This window comes from Scyliorhinus torazame, chromosome 12, assembly GCF_047496885.1.
Source record: "Scyliorhinus torazame isolate Kashiwa2021f chromosome 12, sScyTor2.1, whole genome shotgun sequence".
NCBI classification, from domain to species: Eukaryota; Metazoa; Chordata; class Chondrichthyes; order Carcharhiniformes; family Scyliorhinidae; genus Scyliorhinus; species Scyliorhinus torazame.
In genome coordinates, this window is record NC_092718.1 from 20701897 (window position 1) to 20727937 (window position 26041).

The 26041-nt window shown below is 44.8% G+C and overlaps 1 protein-coding gene across 1 annotated transcript in view; it reads right to left on the reverse strand.

The window, feature by feature from the left end:
• Positions 1-15120: 15120 nt before the first annotated feature.
• The window catches only part of fam174b (family with sequence similarity 174 member B), a 33424-nt gene continuing 22503 nt past the window's right edge, over positions 15121-26041 (reverse strand). The window contains exon 3 of the mRNA XM_072470510.1: positions 15121-24152. Within this exon, the coding sequence (XP_072326611.1) occupies positions 24149-24152 (4 nt within the window). The 3' untranslated portion in view covers positions 15121-24148. The remainder of the gene's footprint in view (positions 24153-26041) is intronic.

Sequence of the window (26041 nt, forward strand, 5' to 3'; positions counted from 1 at the left end):
CGCAGCACTTAATCTTTAATCTTTTGTACGCCGGTAATGTTCAAGGGAAGAATGTTGGCCAGGACACCAGGTATGTTCCCTGCTCTTTTATAGGTTCTTTTAACATACCCGAAAAGATGCCCAGGCTGTTCAGCATTTTCTGGTAAGTGTACCTTCTGAGATCCAGCATTCTCCTGATGGAGCGAGGGGAGGTAGCAGTGGCGAGGCTGATCTTGCTTTCATGTTGTTTAGGGGAAGATTGTGGCATGATGGTAATGTCACTCAATTAGTAATACAGAGGCCTAAAGCTCCTGACACTAGTTCAATTCCCACCATGGTGGAATTTAAATTCAAATAATATATCTGGAATATAAAGCTGGGCTCAGTAATTGTGACCAAAACTTTTATAAATTTAGAGTACTCAATTTTTTTTCCAGTTAAGAGGCAATTTAGCGTGGCAAATCCACCTACCTGCACATTTTTGGGTTGTAGGGGTGAGATCCATGCAGACACAGGGAGAATGGGCAAACTCCACATGGACAGAGACCCGGGGCCGTGATCGTAACTAGGTCTTCGCGCCGTAAGGTAGCAGTGCTAACCACTCCGCCACTGTGTCGCCTGTGACCAAAATGATCATCAATTGTGGTACAGATCCATCAAGTTCACTGATGTCCTTTAGGGTAGGAAATTTGTGGTCCTACCCCTGGTCTGGCCTCCATGTGACTCCAGACCCACACCAAAGTTCTTGCCTCTTTTCTGTCCTCTTAAAGGTTCAATGCAAGGACAATTAAGGATGGGCAACAAACGTTTGTTTGCCAGAGATGCTCACATTCCGTGAAAGACTAAGGCAAAAAGAATGATTAGAAGTAGGACTGAATTTTTCTCTACCTCCACAGTTTTAATTGAATCTAATTATAATGTTGCAACTGCTGCCTGGAGGAGATCAATAACTCGGCGTAGTCCAGGAATATAATTTGGAACCTCCTTTGATTGTATATCTCAGTTCCTCAATGGACAGAAGCATTATTCACTCTGCACCGCTCTTTCCTCCTTTAAGATGCTTCACAGTTGATTCACAGCTCCAGGGTCCCAGGTTCGATTCCCGGCTGGAGTCTGCACGTTCTCCCCGTGTCTGCGTGTGTTTACTCCGGGTACTCCGGTTTCCTCCCACAGTCCAAAGATGTGCGGGTTAGGTGGATTGGCCATGCTAAATTGCCCTTAGTGTCCGAAAAATGTTAAATGGGGGCTACTGGGTTATGGGGATAGGGTAGATACATGGGCTTCAGTATGGTGCTCGTTGTAAGGGCCGGTGCAGACTCTATGGGCCGAATGGCCTCCTTCTGCACTGTAAAAATTTTATGAAGGTGCTCTTTAAAACCTACCTCTTTGGCCAAGCTTTCAGTAATACAATCATCGAATCTCTGCAGTGCAGAAGGAGGCAACTTGTCCCATCGAATCTGCACTGACCCTCTGAAAGAGCACCTTACCTAGGCCCTCACCCCCACGCCCATCCCCCTAACCCCACCTAACGTTTTGGACACCAAGGGTCAATTGATCACGGCCAATCCACCTAACCTGCACATCTTTGGGTGGCGGGATGAAAACGAAGCACTCAGGTATCTCCTTACGCAGCACAGTGTCAAAGTTTGTACGATAATGCACCTGTGTAGCGTCTTGTGACACGTTACTCTGTCAACGCTGCCTAATAAATGCAAATAAGTGTTGCTAATTTCTTTCAAGGCGCTTTGGGAAAAAGAGGGGAGAGTCCGATCCTAATTTGGGAAAAGGGAACTCGCTGCCCACATCTGTAACTGTAGCACCGTGGAGCATTGCTGAATCAATAGACCCGGCTAAACACAAAACACATATACAAATAAAAATTACCTCGGATCAAGAAGCCTGTGAACTGCAGATAAGAAAACATTTTAGAAATTCATTGATATTAGGCACCTATATAATCAGTAAATTAAACACAAAACGCTAAAATAAGAACACTGGAACAACAGCAGGGACTCTCTGCCTGCGTCCTCATGGTACCTCTAACAAGTGCCGATGTGGACCTGGGATAATGTAGTCTATAGATAACAAACACTGCCTTCATCTGATTTCCTTGATTAATTTTGATCACTTGTGTATGTATGTGTGCATGTGCAATTTTCCCCTTACTGGCCCAGGGGTTTGCTCTGGCTTTTTGCCTTTTCCAGAAAAACAACAGTAACATCTCTTTAAAATGCACCCGCTTCTCAAGCTATATCTGGGCGAATGCTTCAGTGAATGCTCAACCCAGATGAATAATTCAGGCAATAACTACTGTTCAGTTACTTGTGATATGCAAAGCTGCTGTGTATGCTTCACTTACCGTAAAGGTTCGTTTGATATATTCCAAATGTTTAAAGTGGTTTTGCATATTTTCTAAAAATAGTCACACTTCCTTTTCTACACTTTAAGCTTCTTGCTGCTCCTTGAAAATGAACCAGATGATTGAATGTTCTTGCAAATATATGCACTGACACAACCAGAGGAAAATTGTCGATTTCTCCAGCGTGAAATTTCTCCATTTTCTATTCCACATAAATATTCCAACATGATTATGAAGCAGGCACCATGGTCAATTTTTTCCTGAGATTATCCCTTCTTCCGGAATTCTCTGCCCAAAGGCAGGTCCGACCCACAGCGCCACAACCTCCACCATGGGCAGGGCAGGGGTGCAGGACCCAAAGCCACTCCAGCCAGAATAGGGACTGAACCCCATGCTGTTGTACCAATTTTTTTTTTGTTGCAAAAATATCGTAAAATATCTGAAAGAACATTACAAACATTTCAAAGAGGCCATCACACAACGACATGGCTGCGGGATGGTCAGGACTGGGAACTTAAATGTACAAGGTTAGAAGGTTTGCAGGCCGGGTAGACAAAATGGAATGGAGGGGGTGGGGGTGGGGGGCGGGGGGTAGCCTTACTGATTAAAAGCAAAATTATTTCATTGGTGGAAAAGGATATAATGGGGGGAAAGGATCAAGTGGAGACCTTGTAATCTTGGTAAGGCCACATTTGGAGTACTGTGTACAGTTCTGGTCGCCTCATTTTAAGAAGGATGTGGAAGCTTTGGAAAAGGTGCAAAGGAGATTTACCAGGATGTTGCCTGGAATGGAGAGTAGGTCTTACGAGGAAAGGTTGAGGATGCTAGGCCTTTAGAACGGAGAAGGATGAGGGGCGACTTGATAGAGGTTTATAAGATGATCAGGGGAATAGATAGAGTAGACAGTCAGAGACTTTCCCCCCGGGTGGAGCAAACCATTACAAGGGAACATAAATTTAAGGTGAATGGTGGAAGATATAGGGGGGATGTCAGAGGCAGGTTCCTTACCCAGAGAGTAGTGGGGGCATGGAATGCACTGCCTGTGGAAGTAGTTGAGTTGGAAACATTAGGGACCTTCAAGCAGCTATTGGATAGGTACATGGATTACGGTAGAATGATATAGTGTAGATTAATTTGTTCTTAAGGGCAGCACGGTAGCATTATGGATAGCACAATTGCTTCACAGCTCCAGGGTCCCAGGTTCGATTCTGGCTTGGGTCACTGTCTGTGCGGAGTCTGCACATCCTCCCCGTGTGTGTGTGGATTTCCTCCGGGTGCTCCGGTTTCCTCCCACAGTCCATAGATGTGCAGGTTAGGTGGATTGGCCATGATAAATTGCCCCTAGTGTCCAAAATTGCCCTTAGTGTTGGGTGGGGTTACTGGGTTATGAGGATAGAGTGGAGGTGTTGACCTTGGGTAGGGTGCTCTTTCCAACATCTTTGGGTTATGGGGGCAAAACCCACGCAAACACGGGGAGAATGTGCAAACTCCACACGGACAGTGACCCAGAACCGGGATTGAACCTGGGACCTCGGCGCCGTGAGGCAGCAGGGCTAACCCACTGCGCCACCATGCTGCCCTTTCCCAAGGAGTCTTGACTGCTATGGCAGCAAACACTTTTCTGTGCCTATTATAGCCTGGAGCTATGGGGCGCGAATCTCCAGCTGGGTTGCGCTCAAGCGAGAGCCCAACGCGGCTGGGAATGCCGTGAGAGGCCTCCAGCAAGCCTCTCGACAGACTCCACGCCTCCCTGGATTCTCCGAAGTCTCGCGAGACATTGGAGTCGGAACCTGCCCCAAATGGGCGGGACCAAATGTCGCTCACAGAAGTAGGTCTTAAACCGACTTACAACCGACCTGCTCGGGTTCCAGTGGCCTCCCATGAATCCTCGTCTTCCCCAGCAGGGCTGCAGCCAAACGTGGACCAGGCAGAATGGCACCTGGGGGGTCCTTCCGGACCACCGGAGACCCAGGGTGGTCGGGGTAAGTGCAGGGTGGCTCCTTGGCACTGCCCATCTGGCACTGCCAAGGTGCCCAGATAGCACTGCCAAGCCGGCAGGAACACTGCCTGGGCACCAGTGCAAGGGTGCCTGAATGCCAGGGTAGCACTGCCATGGGTCAGGGGGCAAGGTAAGTAGGGGCCTCCGAGAGGATGGAGGTGTGATGGGTGGGGGTCCTAAAAAGAAGGGGGTGTTGTAAGGGGGCTTGGGGGGCCTGAAGAGGGGGGAGCCCCAGGGACCCCATAGCTGGGTGTCCTCACTTGGGGGGGGGGGGGGGGGAGAGATAGTGCCCATGTGTGGGGGAGTGACATTGCCCATGAGTGAGTGCCACTTAGAGATTGGGGCACCCTTTCAAAATGGCGGTTTTGCTCAGTTGGCTAGACTGCTGTTCATCGACTACAGCTCCGCCTTCAATACCATTATCCATACAAGACTAATAACCAAACTCTGCAATCTTGGACCTGACCCCTGCCTGTGCAGCTAGATCCTCGACTTCCTCACCAACAGACTGCAACCAGGCAGGATAGAGAACAGCCACCTCCTCCACCATAGTCTTCAACACCGGGGCCCCGCAAGGATGTGTGCTCAGTCCTCTACTGTTCTCCCTATACACACGACTGTGTGACAAGATTTAACTTCAACTCAATCTATAAGTTTGCGGATGATACAACTGTGGTGGGCCGTATCTCAAACAATGGCGAATCAGACTACAGGAGGGAGATAAATCACTTGGTTGCATGGTGTACCGAAAACAACCTCTCTCTAAATGTTGGAAAGAACAAGGAACTGATCATCGACTTCAGGAAGCGCGGCACAACACACAGTCTCGTCTGCATCAATGGCTCCAAAGTGGAGATGGTCGATGGCTTTTAAGTTCCTGGGGGTCACCATCACCAACAGTCTGTCCTGGTCCACTCACGTTGATGCAACAGTCAAGAAAGCCCAACAACGTCTCTACTTCCTATGGAAGCTAAAGAAATTGGGCATGTCTGCATCGACTCTCACAAACTTCTAGATATGCGATAGAGAGTATCCTATCCGGCTGCATCACAGCCTGGCATGGCAACTGCTCGGCCCAAGATCGCAAGAAACTGCAGAGTGTGGTGAACTCAGCCCAATGCACCACACAAGCTTGCCACCTCCACATTGATTCTGTGTACACATCCCGCTGCCTCAGGAAGGCAGACAGCATTATCAGCGACCCCTCCCACCCAGGCATTGCCTTCTTCCAGACCCTTCCATCAGGCTGAAGGTACAAAAGTCTGAAGACCCTCACATCCAGACATAGGAACAGCTTCTTCCCCACAGCTACAAGACTCCTCAACGACTCCCCCTCGGACTGATCTGTTCCCGGTAAGAACACTATTCACGACACCCAATGCTGCTCTTGCTCATGTATTTGCTTTGTTTGGCCCCTTGTTCCGCACTGTAACCAATCACTGTTTGTCGATGTACCATTTGTCAATGCACTCTGTCGTTTATTCTTTTTCTTGTCTACTATGTACGTACTGTGTACGTTCCCTCAGCCGTGGAAAAATACTTTTCACTGTACTTCAGTACATGTGACAATAAATCAAATCAAAATCAAGTCAAATCATGATGCAGAACAAGGCCAGCAGTGCGGGTTCAATTCCAGTACCGGCTAAGGTTATTCATGAAGGCCCCGCCTTCTCAACCTTGCCCCTCACTTGAGGTGTGGTGATCCTCAGGTTAAATCACCACCAGTCAGCTCTCCCTCCCAAAGGGGAAAGCAGCTTATGGTCATCTGGGACTATGGCTGGGACAGGGGCTGGTTTAGCACAGGGCGAAATAGCTGGCTTTTAAAGCAGATCAATGCAGGCCAGCAGCCGGATTCAATTCCCGTACCAGCCTCCCCGAACAGGCGGCGGAACATGGCGACTAGGAGCTTTTCACAGTAACTTCATTTGAAGCCTACTTGTGACAATAAGCGATTTTCATGGCAACTTTACCTGACCTGTTTTTGAATGCGACTTATTCTTTCCTCCCCACCTGCTTGAAGGTGCTGACTCTTACTGAGGTACAGCTCACAGACTTGCTTCCGATATATTGCCCAATGGACCATTCTTAATGGATGAGCCAAGACAGTGATCGTAGGCAACACTCCTGAAGCTTTGCGTAGGTCAAGGAGACACAGCCGGAGTGAGACACATCCAGAGTGGGAATTGGAACTTGGTAATTTGGTGCAGTGAGGTAACCAGGAAAGGTAAGTGGTAAGTCTAATTCTTAGACTAAGTCTAATTCTGCTGTTTTTCAGTTAAACGTGCAGTGTGTAGCTTAGTGTCTGACTGGCTGAAGCTGCCCCCACCCTAATTGCAGAGAGGCAGTTATCTGTCAGTCACCTGAAGCCTGCTTAGTGGCACAAGGGTGTACATTGTATTTGTCTGTTTGAAGCTTAAGTAATGCGAGTCACCCTGGTTAGCTGAGGTCTGTATAAAAGACAGACAGAAAGCGCACTCAGTAAGCTTTGTGCAGGTCAAGGAGACACCGCCTGAGTGAGTGAGACACATCCAGAGTGGAAATTGGAACTTGGTAATTTGGTGCAGTGAGGTAATTCGGTGCAGAGTGGGAGAAGCTGCTTTTTCCTTACTGTTTTGTTCTCTTTCTCCTGGCCTGTAACTTTAGATCTGCAGGGAAAGAACCAGAGAGCATCCTGGGAAGGTAAGTTATTTTTATTTTTAATTTTTATTACCTTTTCAAATTGTGTGTGGGGGAAAACTGAAGTGGCATCACAGTAAAGCTGTGACCTGATTGGCTGGTTGGGAATCTACACTAAATTTAAAAATTAAACATTGTTAAACTAATTAAACATAATTACTTAATTATAATTTAGAGGGGTATCTAAACCAGAGATCGGAGAGTGCTGTATTTAGCTTTCACATTTATAGTAGAAATCTAGTGCTAGGAAACACATAGTTAACAGTAACTTTTTTTTTTCTTACATTTTTAAAAATTTAATTTACTAATTAATTAACGCAATGTCAATTAGGAGGTGCAGTGCTCTGACTGTGAGATGTGGCAGGTCCGGGAGGCTTCAAGCGTCCCGGATGGCTTCATCTGCAGAAAGTGCACCCAACTAGAGCTCCTCACAGACCGCATGGTTCGGTTGGAGCAGCAGTTGGATGCACTTAGGAGCATGCAGGTGGCAGAAAGCGTCATAGATAGCAGTTATATAAATGTGGTCACATCCAAGATGCAGGCAGAGAAATGGGTGACCATCAGAAGGGGCAGGCAGTCAGTGCAGGAATCCCCTGTGGTTATCCCCCTCTTGAACAGGTATACCCCTTTGGATACTGTCGGGGGGGATAGCCTATCAGGGGAAAACAGCAGCAGGAAGAGCAGTGGCACCACGGCTGGCTCTGATGTTCAGCAGGGAGGGTCAAAGCGCAGAAGAGCAATAGTCATAGGGGACTCTATAGTCAGGGGCACAGATAGGCGCTTCTGTGGACGTGAAAGAGACTCCAGGATGGTATGTTGCCTCCCTGGTGCCAGGGTCCAGTATGTCTCAGAGCGGGTAATGGGAATCCTGAAGGGGGAGGGCAAACAGGCAGAGGTCGTTGTACATATTGGTACTAACGACATAGGCAGGAAGGGGCATGAGGTCCTGCAGTAGGAGTTCAGGGAGCTAGGCAGAAAGTTAAAAGACAGGACCTCTAGGGTTGTAATCTCAGGATTTCTCCCTGTGCCACGTGCCAGTGAGGCTAGAAATAGGAAGATAGAGTAGCTAAACAGCTGGTGTAGGAGGGAGGGTTTCCGTTATCTGGACCACTGGGAGCTCTTCCGGGGCAGGTGTGACCTGTATAAGAAGGACGGGTTGCATCTAAACTGGAGAGGCATAAATATCCTGGCCGCGAGGTTTGCTAGTGACACATGGGAGGGTTTAAACTAGTATGGCAGGGGGGTGGGTACTGGAGGAATAGCTCAGAAGGTGAAAGCATTGAGGGAGAACTAGGGAATAGGGCCAGTATGGCTCTGAGGAAGAGCAGACAGGGAGATATTGCTGAAAACAGTGGGCCTGGTGGCCTGAAGTGCATATGTTTTAATGCAAGAAGTATTACTGGTAAGGCAGATGAACTTAGAGCTTGGATTAGTACTTGGAACGATGATGTTGTTGCCATTACAGAGACCTGGTTGAGGGAAGGACAGGATTGGCAGCTGAACGTTCCAGGATTTAGATGTTTCAAGCGGGATAGAGGGGGATGTAAAAGGGGTGGCGGAGTTGCACTATTGGTTAGGGAGAATATCACAGCTGTACTACGGGAGGACACCTCAGAGGGCAGTGAGGCTATATGGGTAGAGATCAGGAATAAGAAGGGTGCAGTCACAATGTTGGGGTTTTACTACAGGCCTCCCAACAGCCAGCGGGAGATAGAGGAGCAGATAGGCAGACAGATTTTGGAAAAGAGTAAAAACAACAGGGTTGTTCTGATGGGAGACTTCAACTTCCCCAATATTGACTGGGACTCACTTAGTGCTAGGGGCTTAAACGGGGCAGAGTTTGTAAGGAGCATCCAGGAGGGCTTCTTAAAACAATATGTAGATAGTCCAACTAGGGAAGGGTCTGTACTGGACCTGGTATTGGGGAATGAGCCCGGCCACATGGTAGAAGTTTCAGTAGGGGAGCATTTCGGGAACAGTGACCACAACTCAGTAAGTTTTAAAGTGCTGGTGGACAAAGATAAGAGTGGTCCTAGGGTGAATGTGCTAAATTGGGGGAAGTCTAATTATAACAATATTAGGCGGGAACTGAAGAACCTAGATTGGGGCGGATGTTTGAGGGTAAATTAACATCTGACATGTGGGAGGCTTTCAAATGTCAGTTGAAAGGAATTCAGGAACGGCATGTTCCTGTGCGGAAGAAGGATAAATACGGCAAATTTCGGGAACCTTGGATAACGAGAGATATTGTAGGCCTCGTCAAAAAGAAAAAGGCATTTGTCAGGGCTAAAAGGCTGGGAACAGACGAAGCCTGCGTGGAATATAAGGAAAGTAGGAAGGAACTTAAGCAAGGAGTCAGGAGGGCTAGAAGGGGTCACGAAACGTCATTGGCAAATAGGGTTAAGGAAAATCCCAAGGCTTTCTACGTGTACATAAAAAGCAAGAGAGTAACCAGGGAAAGGGTTGGCCCACTGAAGGATAGGCAAGGGAATCTATGTGTGGAGCCAGAGGAAATGGGTGAGGTACTAAATGAATACTTTGCATCAGTATTCACCAAAGAGAAGGAATTGGTGGATGTTGAGTCTGGAGAAGGGTGTGTAGATAGCCTGGGTCACAGAGATCCAAAAAGACGAGGTGTTGGGCGTCTTGAAAAATATTAAGTTAGATAAGTCTACCTTAATATAGGTAAATAAAAGGATTCAGGGATATGGTGTACGGGCTGGAGAGTGGAGCTGAGTCCACAAAGATCAGCCATGATCTCATTGAATGGCGGAGCAGGCTCGAGGGGCCAAATGGCCTACTCCTGTTCCTAGTTCTTCTGTCCCCAGGGCCTGATGGGATCTACCCCAGAATACTGAAGGAGCCTAGAGAGGAAATTGCTGAGGCCTTGACAGAAATCTTTGGATCCTCACTGTCTTCAGGTGATGTCCCGGAGGACTGGAGAATAGCCAATGTTGTTCCTTTGTTTAAGAAGGGTAGTAAGGATAATCCAGGGAACTACAGGCCGCTGAGCCTTACGTCAGTGGTAGGGAAATTACTGGAGAGAATTCTTCGAGACAGGATCTACTCCCATTTGGAAGCAAATGGACGTATTAGCGAGAGGCAGCATGGTTTTGTGAAGGGGAAGTCGTGTCTCACTAACTTGATAGAGTTTTTCGAAGATGTCACAAAGCTGATTGATGCAGGTAGGGCAGTGGATGTTGTCTATATGGACTTCAGTAAGGCCTTTGACAAGGTCCCTCACGGTAGACTAGTACAAAAGGTGAAGTCACACGGGATCAGGGGTGAGCTGGCAAGATGGATACAGAACTGACTAGGCCATAGAAGGCAGAGAGTAGCAATGGAAGGGTGCTTTTCTAATTGGAGGGCTGTGACTAGTGGTGTTCCGCAGGGATCAGTGCTGGGACCTTTGCTGTTCATAGTATATATAAATGATTTGGAGGAAAATGTAACTGGTCTGATTAGTAAGTTTGTAGACGACACAAAGGTTGGTGGAATTGCGGATAGTGATGAGGACTGTCAGAGGATACAGCATGATTTAGATCATTTGGAGACTTGGGCGGAGAGATGGCAGATGGAGTTTAATCCGGACAAATGTGAGGTAATGCATTTTGGAAGGTCTAATGCAGGTAGGGAATATACAGTGAATGGTAGAACCCTCAAGAGTACTGAAAGTCAGACAGATCTAGGTGTACAGGTCCACAGGTCACTGAAAGAGGCAACACAGGCGGAGAATGTAGTCAAGAAGGCAGACGGCATGCTTGCCTTCAATGGCCGGGGCATTGAGTAGAAGAATTGGCAAGTCATGTTGCAGCTGTATAGGACCTTAGTTAGGCCACACTTGGAGTATAGTGTTCAATTCTGGTCGCCACACTACCAGAAGGATGTGGAGGCTTTATAGAGCGTGCAGAAGAGATTTACCAGGATGTTGCCTGGTATGGAGGGCATTAGCTATGAGGAGCAGTTGAATAAACTCGGTTTGTTCTCACTGGAACGACGGAGGTTGAGGGGTGACCTGATAGAGGTCTACAAAATTATGAGGGGCATAGACAGAGTGAGAGTCTTTTCCCCAGGGTAGAGGGGTCAATTACTAGGGGGCATAGGTTTAAGGTGAGAGGGGCAAGGTTTAGAGATGTACGAGGCAGGTTTTTTTTTTTTTTTTTTTTTTTTTTTTTTTTTTTTTTTAAACACAGAGGGTAGTGGGTGCCTGGAACTGGCTGCCGGAGGAGGTGGTGGAAGCAGGGATGATAGTGACATTTAAGGGGCATCTTGTTCAAATACATGAATAGGATGGGAATAGAGGGATACCGGAAGTGTAGAAGATTTTAATTTAGACGGGCAGCATGGTCAGCGCAGGCTTGGAGGGCCGAAGCGCCCGTTCCTGTGCTTCTTTGTTCCTCAGTTGTTCCTCAGAGGGAAGGGGCTGTTGGAGGAGGAGTGGGTGGAGGATATTGCTTTGTTACCCATCGCCACTCCACCCCATGCACATTTCAGCAGATATGACTGGATATAAAGCTGGTTGTTCTTGTCCTCCCTTCCAAATGCTTAAATGCACATTCTAAAAATAGTCACACTTCCTTTTCTTCATTTTAATCTTCTCGCTGCTCAATAATGCAGCCAGTGGAAAATTCTCCAGCTTGGGGTTTATCTTTTTCTATTTTCTACATTGACAAAAAAAATCTCAACATGATTCTGAAGCAGAGGCACCCTCGTGACACCATGGTCAATTAAAAAAAAATTAATATTACCTCTTCTTCCAGAGTTCTTTGTCCAAAGGCAGATCTGACTCAGCCCCATAACCTGCACCACGTTTTCAGCCCCCACTTCACTCGAGGAAGGAACATTAAGCCAGTAACATCTTTTTCATTATTTTCACATTGTATTCCACATAATAGCGCAGATTGCATGGGAAAGGTCAAGTTAAACAGCGATGAAAGAAAGCCAATTTTTGCACACAGCTTCGTAAGTGTAAGGTGATGATTCTGCTGGCAACAGTTTCTTGTTGTGTCGCCCCCCCCCCCCCCCCCCCCCCAAGGTCGCTGCAACAGTTGTTTGATTACAGTGACAGTCAGTCAGTGATCTTCTGGCTTATTCAGGAAGCTCTTCACTGGCTCTTTCCAAGTTCCATGTTCTAATTGGTGCCACAGGGCTACGTTGCCACTCGGGGTTAATGGCTCTTTTGAAGTGACCTTTTGCAGGAAAGCAATTTTCTGGCTCAATAATGCTTTCCTGCAATATTTAGACAAATACATCATTCTGGTAAGCCTCACGCATTAGAATCATAGAATCCCAACCGTGCAGGAGGCCGTTCGGCCAATTGAGTCCGCATCAACTATCCCAAAGAGCACGCTAACATTGCTCCCCCCCCCTCCCCACTCTTATCTTTTCTCCGGTTTCCTCCCACAAGTCCCGAAAGACGTGCTGCGAGGTGAATTGGACATTCTGAATTCTCCCTCTGTGTACCCGAACAGGCGCCGGAATGTGGCGACTAGGAGCTTGTCACAGTAACTTCAGTGCAGTTTTAATGTAAGCCTACTTGTGACAATAAAGATTATTATATTATAACCCTACCCAACCGTTGGACACGAGGGAGCAGTTTATCATGGCCAATCCACCTAACCAGCACATCTTTGGACTGTGGGAGGAAACTGGAGCACCCGGAGGAAATCCACACAGGGGGAGAATGTGCAGACTCAGTGGTGTCACCCAAAGTCAGAATTGAACCCGGTCCCTGGCACAGTGATGCAGCAGTGCTAACCATTTTGCCACCCATAATTAAATACGAATTCAAAATAATATTATAACAATACTCTATTAGTGTAACAAGTAGGCTTACATTAACACTGCAATGAAGTTACTGTGAAAAGCCCCTCGTCGCCACACTCCAACGCCTGTTTTTTTTACACTGAGGGAGAATTCAGACAGTCTGATTAACCTAACAGCACTTCTTTCAGGACTTGTGGGAGGAAACCGGAGCACCCAAAGGAAACCCACTCAGAGAGAACTTGCAGACTCCGCACAGGGACCCCCAAGTGGAAATGGAACCCAGGACCCTGGTGCTGTGAAGCACCAGTGCTAACCACTATGCTACCTTGCCACCCATTTCTATGCAATTTTCTACCTACACATTGAAACAAAAACGTTGGGCTGTTTAGTGAGTGTTCTTCATGGTTCCCTGCCTTCACCAAACGGGTGTAAATTACTTAAAAGCTTCAGGCAACGTTTTAATTTTCAACATAAAGCTCGGTGTTAAGAACAGAATTTCACTGGGACCAGATAAGATCCAATGCTTCCCTATAGCATCTACCCTGTCAAACCATCTAAGAATGTTATATGTTCCAATTAAATCACCACTCATTTTTGTGAATGCTATAGGTCCATTCTCCTCAATCTCTCACCATAGGACAGCCGCTTCAGTTCAGGGATTAATCTAGTAGCCCTCAGCTATGCCACTTCTAAGGCAAGTGTATCTTTCCTTCGATAAGGAGCCAAAACTCTGTATACTAGTCCAAGCGTGGTCTCACCAATGCCCTATAGAATAGCATTCAGGTAACAATTTATTTCAATATTACCCCTCCAACATAATGAAGCATTTGAAGTACTTCACAAGGGCAGGATAAAAATAAAATAATTCCGAGATACTTGAGGGGACATTACGGTAGACAAATGTAAATGTATTGGAATAGTCCAGTCTAGAGATAACAGGCTCAGATGAGGGCTTCATGAGGAGGTGATGTTATTGATGGTACAGATACTCAACTCCAGACAAATATGGTATCAAGGTTGCAAACCATGTGGTTCAGCCTCAGACATTTGCTGAGAGGGATGGTGTCAGTGGATAAGGAAGACTTACTTAGAGGGGCAGCATGGTGGCACAGTGGTTAGCATTGCTGCCTACTGGGGCTGTTTAGCACAGGGCTAAATCGCTGGCTTTGAAAGCAGACCAAGGCAGGCCAGCAGCACGGTTCGATTCCCGTAACAGCCTCCCTGAACAGGCGCCGGAATGTGGCGACTAGGGGATTTTCACAGTAACTTCATTTGAAGCCTACTTGTGACAATAAGCGATTTTCATTTCATTTCACACCGCCGATGACTGTCCGTCTGGAGTTTGCACATTCGCCCCGTTTGCGTGGGTTTCGCCCCCACAAACCCAAAGATGTGCAGGGTAGGTGGATTGGCCACGTTAAATTGCCCCTTAATTGGAAAAAATTAATTGGGTACTCCAAATTTATTTTTTTTAAATTAAGACTTACTTAGTTCATACACCAACACCCATGCCCTGAAACAGAACACAGAATTTGCCTTCCACATTCCCGAAAGGTAACATGCAGCTACAGCATCAGACCAGAGTCCTGGCAGCAGACCTTGAGTTCAGTGGTGGCACTCCAGTCTGAGTCTGAGATTGAGGGCTCACGCTCCACTCTCCACTCTAGGAATGGAGTTTGTAATCATGTAATCTAGCCAGATCGTTAAAGAGAAGAGCCATCTTTTACAGGAGACCATAACCCTGTTTTTCCTGTACAGGTTGAAATAAAAGATTCCTCAATAGTCCTTCAAACAGCATAAGGGAGTCAGTAACTTGGCCAACATTTAAAAAAAAAAAATAGTACCCAATTTTATTTTCCAATTCGGAGGCAATTCAGCATGGCCAATCCACCTACCCTGCACATCTTTGGGTTGTGGGGTTGAGACCCAATCAGACACGGGGAGAATGTGCAAACTTCACATGGACAGCAAACCAGGGCAGGGTTTGAACGCGGGGTCATCGGCGCCGTGATGCACCACCATGCTGCCCTCTGGCCAAAATTTTATCCTCAGACACCATTTCCAAAACAAAATTAGCCATTGTATTGTTCATTATGATTTGGGATATCTTGATAATGTGAGCAGTCTCATAGTGCAATTTCCTTCTTGCTTCAACTGGCAATTCGACATTTCCAATGTGGAAATGGAACAAATTCTCTATGAATGTTATAAACTGTTGAAACTATGCTGACTGAGGTTTCGTCTGGGAAAGAAGCTAATGTAAAATTGCCCAGTCTCTCCAGTCAATTGAATGAAGTTGGATATCCAAGAACTAAAATAAATAATGCAAGAATTCTCAGGGTAAAGATATAAATGATTTATTAATAACAGAGAGGGCATGGCTGCAACACAAAAGATAACCAAATCACAGATTTGCTAACATTCCAGTTTCTGTTCTGCATACACATGATTTTAAAATGAGACAATTAAGTAAAAAATCTACATAAAATATCCAGTGTGAATAATTCCAGAAACCACACGAGACACAATTACAATTTAAACTTATTCTGATATAACAATGCTCCAGTGTAACAAACAAAAAACGGACCATAAATTAGGGGCATATCAAGTGCCGTTCAACCACCAGTGTCCTATAATCATTGCAATAAAAATTCAGCAAGGTGTTGGCGTGTTGAGCACATTGATATTAAAGTACAGAATGTCACCCGTGAGAAAAGCTAAAACACAATTTCGAAACGCGAAACAATATTTAAATTCCTTCTTCCCAATCCATCAATTGGATTGGGTGCAATGAGAAGCCTCTTGATGCAACTAATATTTCTCAAGTCTGTGGAACGTGGTTAAATGAAGTAGTGTTGCATGTTTGGACAGCTTGAGCGAGAAACAGGTGACAACCATAGGCATTTGTACACATATTCGGTTTATAACACTAGATGCAAGAGAAGATTAAAATCAACAAATACGGATGCAAAGTGCTTTAGGTTTGATGCATATGTTCACGGAAGAATTCTAACTCAAATAAGACACCATCATAATTGTGTGGGGTTGGCTTGCATGTGCAGTGTTGTTTAAAATTAGTTGCTGGTGCTGTATCTTTTTAAACAGTTCTGGACATCCTTCATAAGCAAAAGTGCCCGTTTATGTTTGGAGATGACTATTTATGGCTGCTAATTTAGGATTCAATCGTTGAAGCGATATGGTAATTTCCCCAAATTTAACCACCTTCCCCAAAAAGCATGCACTCTGCATGCTTTGGCTGCTGAGACTTCAATACTCTTGCAAATATGCAACAAGGATTCTTCTTTAGAGTTCTAATGAGAAACTTAACTGCACTTCTCTGCTCTGGTATGGTCCAAGGCCAAAGATTGTCGTTGAAGGACAACTCTGACCTTCCATTATTGATAATAAATCCAGAAGGTGGTTACTGCTTTGAAATAAGCTTTTAGTGTGCAACTGCATCAACTTGGGTAGCCATAAAATATAGTTACTAAAAGGATTAATGCTGGGAGCCAAAGTCAAAGGAGCAGTTTACCGAAACCAAGACACTTTGGTTTAATAGAAAGGGAGAATGGCGTTTGGCTTCTCACCATCTCTCACTGTTTTCCCAATCATCAACATAGACTTGTACATTCTATCCCTATTCTCTTGGTCTCATTGGCAGCAGCATTATTATCCAAAAAAACAAAAGCTGCCTCTGAGGTTAGTGTTACACATGGCAGTGGGGGATTAGGCTGCGGGATCAGTGGCACTCTGACTGCAGTGAACCAAATTCAAAACGGTTGATGAGACCACCCTCTAGTGGCTATCCCAAAGAAGTGCCATAATCAACTGGAAACATTAACTCCTCTCGCTCCACAAATCCTGCCAGAGCTGCTAGATTTTTCCAGCACGTTTTTTTTAATTCAAGGTGGTTGTCAGGGTACCTTTCACAAGAGGAATCATTCAGCTGCTTTCAATTAATCTATCTCAAGTTTCCCCCTTCACAATAGTTCAATAAATTATTTCTGAGATTTTGCCCAAATTATCGTATTTTTCAGACCCTTTTGTTAGTCATACAGTGTGAAGAATTTTCTGAATTTAGTGTTTTAAACCTATACCTATCTTGCATGTCTTAATGAGATCCTGGCTTAGTTCCTTCTAATCAAGGCTGAACAGCTAAAGGATTTTTAGTCTGCCCTATTTTAAGTGGTTTTCAAAAAAGCTCTTTAAATGCCCACAAAAGATTACAACAAAGAGGCTTTTGAAGCATATGTTTTATTGGCAAGAGCTGAGAAGGTCAAAGGCATCTGTATAGGTCTTCAGGATTACAGGGCGGTACGGTGTCGCAGTGGTTAGCACTGCTGCCTCACGGTGCCAAGGTTCCAGGTTCAAGCCCAGCCCCAGATCTCTGTCCGTGTGGAGTTTGCTCATTCTCCCTGTGGGTCTCACCCCCACAACCCAAAATATGTGCAGGGCAGGTGAATTGGCCACGCTAAATTTGCCCTGTAATTGGACAAAAACTGGGTACTCAAATTTATTAAAAGAAGAAAAAAATAAGGTTTTCAAGATAGGAGCTGTGATAAGGTAAACTGTAGGAGCAGTTTCCAGTGACTGACATTGTGGCAATAAAATGTACAGGAGGTTAGAAAAATAAATTACACAGGCAGAATGTGGAACTATCATCAAAGAATTGTTGTTGAAATTGTGCACACAAATTCTTTGAACAGGGCAGCATGGTGGTGCAGTGGTTAGCACTGCTGTCTCACGCCACCTAGGACCCAGGTTCAATCCCGGTCCACTGTCCGTGTGAAGTTTGCACATTCTCCCTGTGACTGCGTGGGTCTCACCCCCACAACCCAAAGATGTGGTTAGGTGGATTGGCCACGCTAAATTGTCCCTTAATTTGAAAAAGAATAATTGCATACTCTAAATTTATATTTAAAAAATCAAATTTTTTGAATGGGGAATCATAAAGATGCTTGAAATAGTAGAACAAAGGATACGCACGCGTGAATTAGCATTGCGATTGTTTCGTGAATTATACACGTGTCTAACCAAAATATATCAGGCCAGGAATAATTGAATTATCAACTTTCCTTTCTACAAACCTGGCACATCACTATAGTGCACATTTGTCATAGTTTTCAACCACAATAAAAAAGGCTGCGTCTTTAAAAACAGCTCATGAATTGGCACGTTTTGACTGGACCCCACGATAGGACCTGAAAAACTCCAGTACAGTATTGATGAAATGAGGTATTGTTGGGACATGGCATTCTTCAAAGAGTTCCACTAATTTAACAGGCATTAAAGATCTCAAAACATGTCTAAAAAAAGCAAGTTCTTCCATCGTCCTCTCTTAAAATAAATTTAGAATACCCATTTCATTTTTCTTTACAATGAAGGAGCAATTTAGCATGGCCAATCCACCTAGCCTGTACATCTTTGGGTTGTGGGGGTGAGACCCATGCAGACACAGGGCGAATGTGCAAACCCCACACGGACAGTGACCCCGCCGGGATCAAACCCGGGTCCTGGGCGCCTTGAGGCAGCAGTGCTAACCACTGCGCCACTGTGCAGCCCTCTTCCATCGTCCTTAAACGTCACCCCACATTATTTCTGGGAGTCTGCTGATACAGCAACAGCTATCCAGTTTATCCAAAATTGTGTATTAAAATTAATCTACTATAACATTCAAATAGAATGAATATTTTAACATTTCAAATCAAGGCCATCTTCTTTCAAGCAGATCAATTGAATTTAACCAAGGCAGGGACTTTCCAAAGATAAAATATAGATTCCCCCCCCCCCCCCCCACACACAAATAGACCCACCCAAGTTTCAAACATCTATAGCATGAACAACGCATACTTCTAATCATGGGTTTTGCTACACGGCTACAAGATTCAAAGAATAATCATTTTTGGTGTTTAATTAAGCTTTACCTGTGCATTTTTAAAATTCAGTCAATCCCACCCTTGAACAAAAATCTATCAACTGCCAGAAGGCAGGATGGATGAAAATATGAAGAGGCCTTTTTTGCTCAAATTTATTCTTTTAAGGAAAATAACAGATGAAAGATTTTGCTCTCAACACTGCACGTGAGAAAAAAATATGATTAAAATAACTTCAGGATTTTAATTATCCAGCTTGCTTTAGGATCTTTGGTTTGAAATGAATTGGTGCCCCTTCATCAGGAACAGAAAATCGACTCTCTCACTTCCATGCTCATTCCCCAGACACAAATATCTTTTCGAAGTGACTATCTAATTGCCTCTTCAAGTATAGTGGTTGACAACTTCCAATAGCCACATGATTAAACTGCGCTGCACTAAAATAAACCCTTGGCATAATGTCTGCCCTTACACTTGTAATATTAATCAGGCATTTATGCCTCATTGGTTCCTATTCAGCCAGCAGTAGACAAAATGTCACCATTTTCAAGTGCAGGCGGAACACCCAAAAACGGTGTTTGTCGAAATAATTCAATGATCCAAAAATTAAAGTGAATGTCAATCTTTGCAATGGGTCTGATATAAGCAGTATAAAAACAAAATAATTTCACAATTGGCACCACTGAAAGTTTGGGACTTGCCAACCTGCATGAACTTGTTATCAATTCAGGCCAGGGAGTTCTGAGGGCTTTTAGTTTGTGGTCTTTTGAATGCTACAACTGCTTGTGTGATGGATGTGCAAGCAAACTCCTTTTACATTAGTGCAAAATCAGCATTCCAACTGCACCCGGAAATTTGCGCCTCTGAAAGCAAGACAATTTCCCCTGTTACTTGACGATGGTTAAGGGGTGGCAGGGTTGGTTGAGAACTAATTGAAGAGCTTTTAGTTGCACACATCATGCTACAAATGTAATTATTTGGAAACAAAAAGCCTTTGCATCCAGCAAACCTGCCCCATTTTCAGAGATCCACTGCAGCCACTCATTCCCGAGATAGGATATTCAGCTTTTGAATTTGGTTACGCTGGCTGCTTCAAAGCCCTTCCCTGCTAACTTGCCCTACAACTCTGCCATCCTATGGGTGAAAAAGAATTCTCGACTTCCCTTCTTTTCTAGCTAAAGTTTCACTTCCTTTAAATTTGTGTCTCCTGATAACTATCATCATTCACCTCTTGTACCTTAACAAAAATGAGTCACTCACTACCTTGGGGGGATAGCCTCATCAAGCCAATAATGGGTTAATTTCACTTCGGCTCCATGAACGCTGAAGAAATTAAGCAACATCAATGTGAATATTGTAATCTGCTCCACAAACAAGTTCAAATTACTGTTCTGAAGGTCTAAATAAAGATAATTTAAGAAAAAAAAAATGCACTTGGACATTAAAATCTTTCCTTTTGTACAAACAAGATGTAAACATAAAATCAGTAGTGTAACACATCATAAAATTGAGAAAAATCAATAAAATTGACACGATCAACTAACTTCAGATGTTAGTTCCAATACATGTTCTTTCTATCATTTACACGTTCTCTTCAAACATTCGTTGGTTGTACAATAGATATAAAAGACCATTGACTAAAATGTCAATACTCACTAATAAGATGCTGATTGTCAATTTACGGTACAAAATGGCACTTAATAGGGAAGGTGTAAACCTATGTGTAACTGATAACGTAATGCACAAGTATGTGCTACACATTGCCACATGATAAAGCTGCACCACAATAAAATAAACCCTTAGCGTAAACAAATTCTAATGTCTGCCCTTACACTTATTGTACTAATCTTGCGTTTATGCCCCATTGGTTCCAATTCATTTTCAGCAGACAAAAGGTGACTATTTACAAGTAGGTGCACATATTTGCAGGCATGGCAATGTACACATATGTCCTTGTATATTCTAATTTGAATAAATCTGTACGTGGGTTTAAATAAAATTTCAGGTTCATTTCATAAGTTAAATAACAGGACCTCCCTCTATTAGAAAGATTTTAGGTTTTTTTTTTGAACCCACTCCTTCATCACGGACTAAGTAAAACTTATTATTTTGAAAGATAGTTCTCACACAGTTAAAATGGTTCTATTTACCCCTCAAATTTTAACACCCCATCACCACCTCACACCTCCCGCCAACGAAGCAAAGCATTTTGACTCTTTTTGGAGTATGGTGGAAAGGACATCAGGTTCCCATTGATACCTCATCTAAACAATTATTCATCAGGCCCAAGCATTACAAAAATTACATTTCCAAAAAATCAACTGATTGGCTGTGAAATGCTTTGGGCCATATCCTGGGGCTGTGAAAGACGATACAAGTCTTTCCTGGACAAGGAGCGTTGGGAGAATGGTCTGTGGGGGACATCATGGCAGAGTCTAATCCTGTCCTCGCCCTTTGGCACCTCATCCAAGTGGCCCTTCTTGACGCAACTCCATTGGTAGGCTACCAAATTGTTTGGGGATCGCAGCAAGGAGCCATCCTCCTCTTGCTCAACAACCACGTACAAACAACTTGATAGCAATGAAAATGTCAAGTACTTTGTGACATAATCTACATAATTAAATAGCGGCACTCCTTTGCTAGTTCAGATTTAGCAATCCTGTATTGACATTTAAATCCTGGGTTTTACCAGGGTGGTGTGAAGATATTGAAACTCCTTTGATTTACTAGTTATTGACAGAGCAGCAATTTAACTGATGTGACAGGCTAATTAGTTCAGCATGCAATACCTTGAAAGGGTGCAATTTGTGTTGGCATTTAGGGGCCGGAGTGTAGCTTTCTGTAGAAATGGTACATTAGCAGACTTTTGCAGCTTCTGCCGACTGCAGGGCCTTGCTGGTTTTCCCCGACTGTGCTGTTTATAATTAGGGCATTTGGATTGAAAGAGGACAGTAAAGAGGTATGGCTGAGGACTTATTCTCAATCTTTTTGACAACTAAAAACAGTATGACAATACTTACAATAATTCATCTTCTACATCCACCTTGCTTTTAACGCTCTGAGGGAAAAACAAGTTTGAGAATGTTCCTGTTCCTCTGAGCCTGTTCCTTTGAGCCTATCACTATGGACTGCCACACGTTAATGGCGACGGTATGTATTTTTTAAAATTACATTCAGCAATACTGGTCCTCTTATCATGTACTAAAGTACTTGCATCCTACCACTTGATGATTCTGTTGAGTCAACAGCTTCTAGTAACAAATGGCAAATGGAATATATGTTAAAAATGCAGTGCTCTCACAGTTACTTAAAGTGCAACATTGAATGTGTGAAATACACACAACTGTATTTGATGTACTCCTCTTCCCTTCCTTCATTAAATTTCAGTAAAACATAGCGGTTGGCATGAGAAATTCCTGCTGCATGCACAATTAGTGTCTTTTAATCATGGATCGGGCCTGCAAAGAACTTTGTGAATAATGGAACATTTGGATGGGGTACTGGTTTCATGTCAGTTAGTGGTAACGCCAGTATTGGGAGGTTAAGATGATTGACTGAGATAATTAAATAATGAAAGGTATTGACACTGCTGCCTCAGTGTCAGGGACCCGGTTCAATTCCAGCCTTGGGTAACTGTCTGTGGAGTCTGCACGTTCTCCCCACATCTGCGTGGGTTTCCTCCGGATGTTCCGGTTTCCTTCCACTAGTCCCGAAAGAAGTGTTGTAGATAATTTGGACATTCTGAATTCTCCCTCCATGTACCCGAGCAGGCGCCGGAATGAGGCGGTGAGGGGCTTTTCACAGTAACTTCATTGCAGTGTTAATGTATGTCTACTTGTGACAATAAAGATTTTAAAAAGGTTAGGTAAGTGGGGTTATAGGGATAGAGCTGGGGAGTGGGCTCGGGTGGAGTGCTCTTTCAGAGGGTCGGTGCAGACTTGAATGGCTTCCTTCCTTCTGGATTCTATGGTCTTCTATTCTATGATCTAAATATTGATTGAAGTGTGAATTTGCATGTCGTGTAATGTTACTGATGCACAGAAACATAATAGCAACTACGTGGTGCACTATTCGCTGTGAAGAATAAATCCAGGAGCCCAACCCTGAACCAGAAAGCGGTCAACTGGAGCACAGCATAGTTTTGTTTTTAAAACTTGCAGTCTGGCAAAGTACTCGTGATGAGAGTCTGTCCAACACAAGTAAACTGAAAGACATGTTGAGCATTTTTACAACTGTCATGCTTAAACCATACAATCATATGAGCTCCTGCATACAGTTTGAACAGCGTTAACTGTTGCAGCCAGTTATAACAGAACGTTGGGAGTGGAGGCTCAAACTAGGGCTACAGCCAACATACCACCGAATAGTACTTCAGAGCACTTCACCATACCACCATGATCCATACATTTTAGTAACTTTCAGGTCAGCCATTTATGTGGTTCCATACTTGAATTTTCACTGTGCACTTGTCTCTTGCAAGCAGAAGCAGGTTAATGTATTTTTCCAACAAGTGTTAAATTATAAATACTATATTACCAATTCCTTAGATAACCTACCAGATTAGGTCCTGCTCCACACAGTATGATCCTTATGATTAGTCCACATGACCATGCAGAGCCAATTTTTCTACAAAATACATACCAACTATCTGCTAATCAATTGATTTGCTCCACCACCCCAAATGTAGGATTCATTCACAGGTTGTAAAAATTCTTGGGAACCGCTCACAATATTATATAGAAAAGGATCAATCCGGACTTGCATACTTGTTGGCTGGACAGCTGGTTCATGATGCGGAGCGAGACCAACAGCACAGGTTCAATTCCTGTACCGGCTGAGGTTATTCACGAAGGCCCCCACCTTCTCAACCTTGCCCCACTCCCGAGGTGCGGTGACCTTCAGGTTAAATCATCCCCAGTCGGCTCTCCCCCTCAAAAGGGGAAAGCATCCCATGGTCACCATGGACTGTGGCGACTTTACTTTTACTTGCAGACGCGTACGAATAATCGACATTGAAGGAATCACACATTTTGAAAAGTGACCATGTGCTGCCCCAGTCTGACAGTGTGTGCGTGTATCATTTCCAAACCAAAGACCTAACACCACACCTCACCCTGGAAACCCATTTAAGCGCTAAATTACATTCCACTTCATCTCAGTCTTGCAGTACAAATATGCTACTTTGGACAAGAGTACAAACACACAACTAGTGTCATACATACAAATCTGATGCAGTTCAAAACATAATAAAATAGGTCTTTTTTTTTTTTAAAAAAAAAGCTTTCTATAAAGTCCACAGGAAACAGACAGGATTATTGCTCTGGTGATAAACTGGACAAGAGATAATTTAGATTTTGCTATACACAGTCTGTAATATGCACGAAGCTGAAAGGAAAGCTGATACAGATGACAAGTCAAACCCAGTTTTCATCCAGAAGGCTGGTGGTTGGCAGTGTGACTGGCCATCCGTGTAACACAGTCACTTCACACAAATCTTCACCTAGGGACAGAAGAGAAAAAAAAAAAATCAATCACAGCGAATCCAGCCTATAAATAATCTAATGGATTCTTGGAAACTGTAAACTAATTCTGTGGCAGGAATTGCAAACTGCCTCTTCCTTTCTTTCAATGAAGCTTCAAATCAATTACTTTGGATCTTACGTGCAAATAGGACAACCTGATCGCACCTCATTTGAAACAAAACAAACTGAACCACAAGTGTTCAAACCTGAATTTTTAATTTCATTAGTTTGTAATTAAAGCTTGCAATATTATATTGAAATATATTTAGGACAGGAATCAGGGGCGGGATTCTCCGCAATCGGCACGATGTCCGCCGACCGGCGCCAAAAACGGTGCGAATCAGTCCGACATCGCGCCGCCCAAAAGGTGCGGAATCCTCCGCATCTTGAGCTGCCGAGCCCTAACCTTGAGGGGCTAGGCCCGCGCCGGACTGATTTCCGCCCCGCCAGCTGGCGGGAAAGGCATTTGGTGCCCCGCCAGCTGGCGCGCAACTGACTTTGCCGGGCGGCGCATGCGCGGGAGCGTCAGCGGCCACTCACGGCATCCCCGCGCATGCGCAGTGGAGGGAGTCTCTTCCGCCTCCGCCATGGTGGAGACCATGGCGAAGGCGGAAGGGAGTGCCCCCACGGCACAGGCCCGCCCGCGGATCGGTGGGCCCCGATCGTGGGCCAGGCCACCGTGGGGGCACCCCCTGGGGCCAAATCGCCCCGCGCCCCCCCCCCAGGACCCCGGAGCCCGCCCGCGCTGCCTTGTCCCGCCGGTAAGAGAGGTGGTTTAATCCACGCCGGCGGGACAGGCATTCCAGCAGCGGGACTTCGGCCCATCCGGGCTGGAGAATCGCCAAGGGGGGGGCCGCCAACCGGCGCAATTCCCGCCCCCGCCGAATATCCGGTGCCGGAGAATTCGGCAATCGGCGGGGGCGGGATTCACGCCAGCCCCCGGCGATTCTCCGACCCGGCGGGGGGTCGGAGAATCCCTCCCCAGATTCCAATGTTTCGGATTAGTTTCTGCGAATGGATTTGAATCAAAAATCAGAAATGAATACCGTGGATCATTGTGATTGCTTCTGGGCAGATGGGACCTGTACAAGCAGGATGGGTTGCGCCTGAATTGAAGGGGGAACACTGGCACAGTGGTTAGCACTGCTGCCTCACAGCTCCAGGGACCCGGGTTCAATTCTAGCCTCGGGTGACTGTCTGTGAGGAGTCTGCACTTTCTCCCCGTGTCTGCATGAGTTTCCCCCGGGTGCTCCAGTTTCCCCACACAGTACAAAGATGCGCAGGTTAGGTGGATTGGCTATACTAAATTGCCCCAGTGACCAAAAGGTTAGGTCAGGTTGCTGGGTTACAGGGATAGGATGGAGGCGTGGGCGTAAGAAGGGTGCTCTTTCCAAAGGCCGGTGCACACTTGACCGACCGAATGGCGTCCTTCTGCACTGTAAATTCTATGATTCTAATTTTTGTCACACAATCAAATCTGTTGGAGATACAGCGACGACCCTCCAAAACGTCCATCAGTTTAATTATGTAGGCAAACCTATCTCACCGTTATTCTATGTTTTGCAATTAACCTTATGCCAATTTTCTAAGCGAATGCAGTCAGCAGAAATAAAACTCGCATTTTGGCAGCAATTTATTGGGACAGCAAAACAAATGTCACTTAAAAATGTTACCTTACATTTCCATATCAGAATCACGAATCAAAACAATACTTTTGTGTGCCTCTGTTTTATACAGTGACCGGTGGATGGTCTACTGATCAAAGGGTCAATATCATAACTAGTACTGAAGCTCCAATTATCAGTTTATTATATGAATACACCACAGAATAAAGCTCAGCACTATGCAGAATAAGTCATTGAGACTC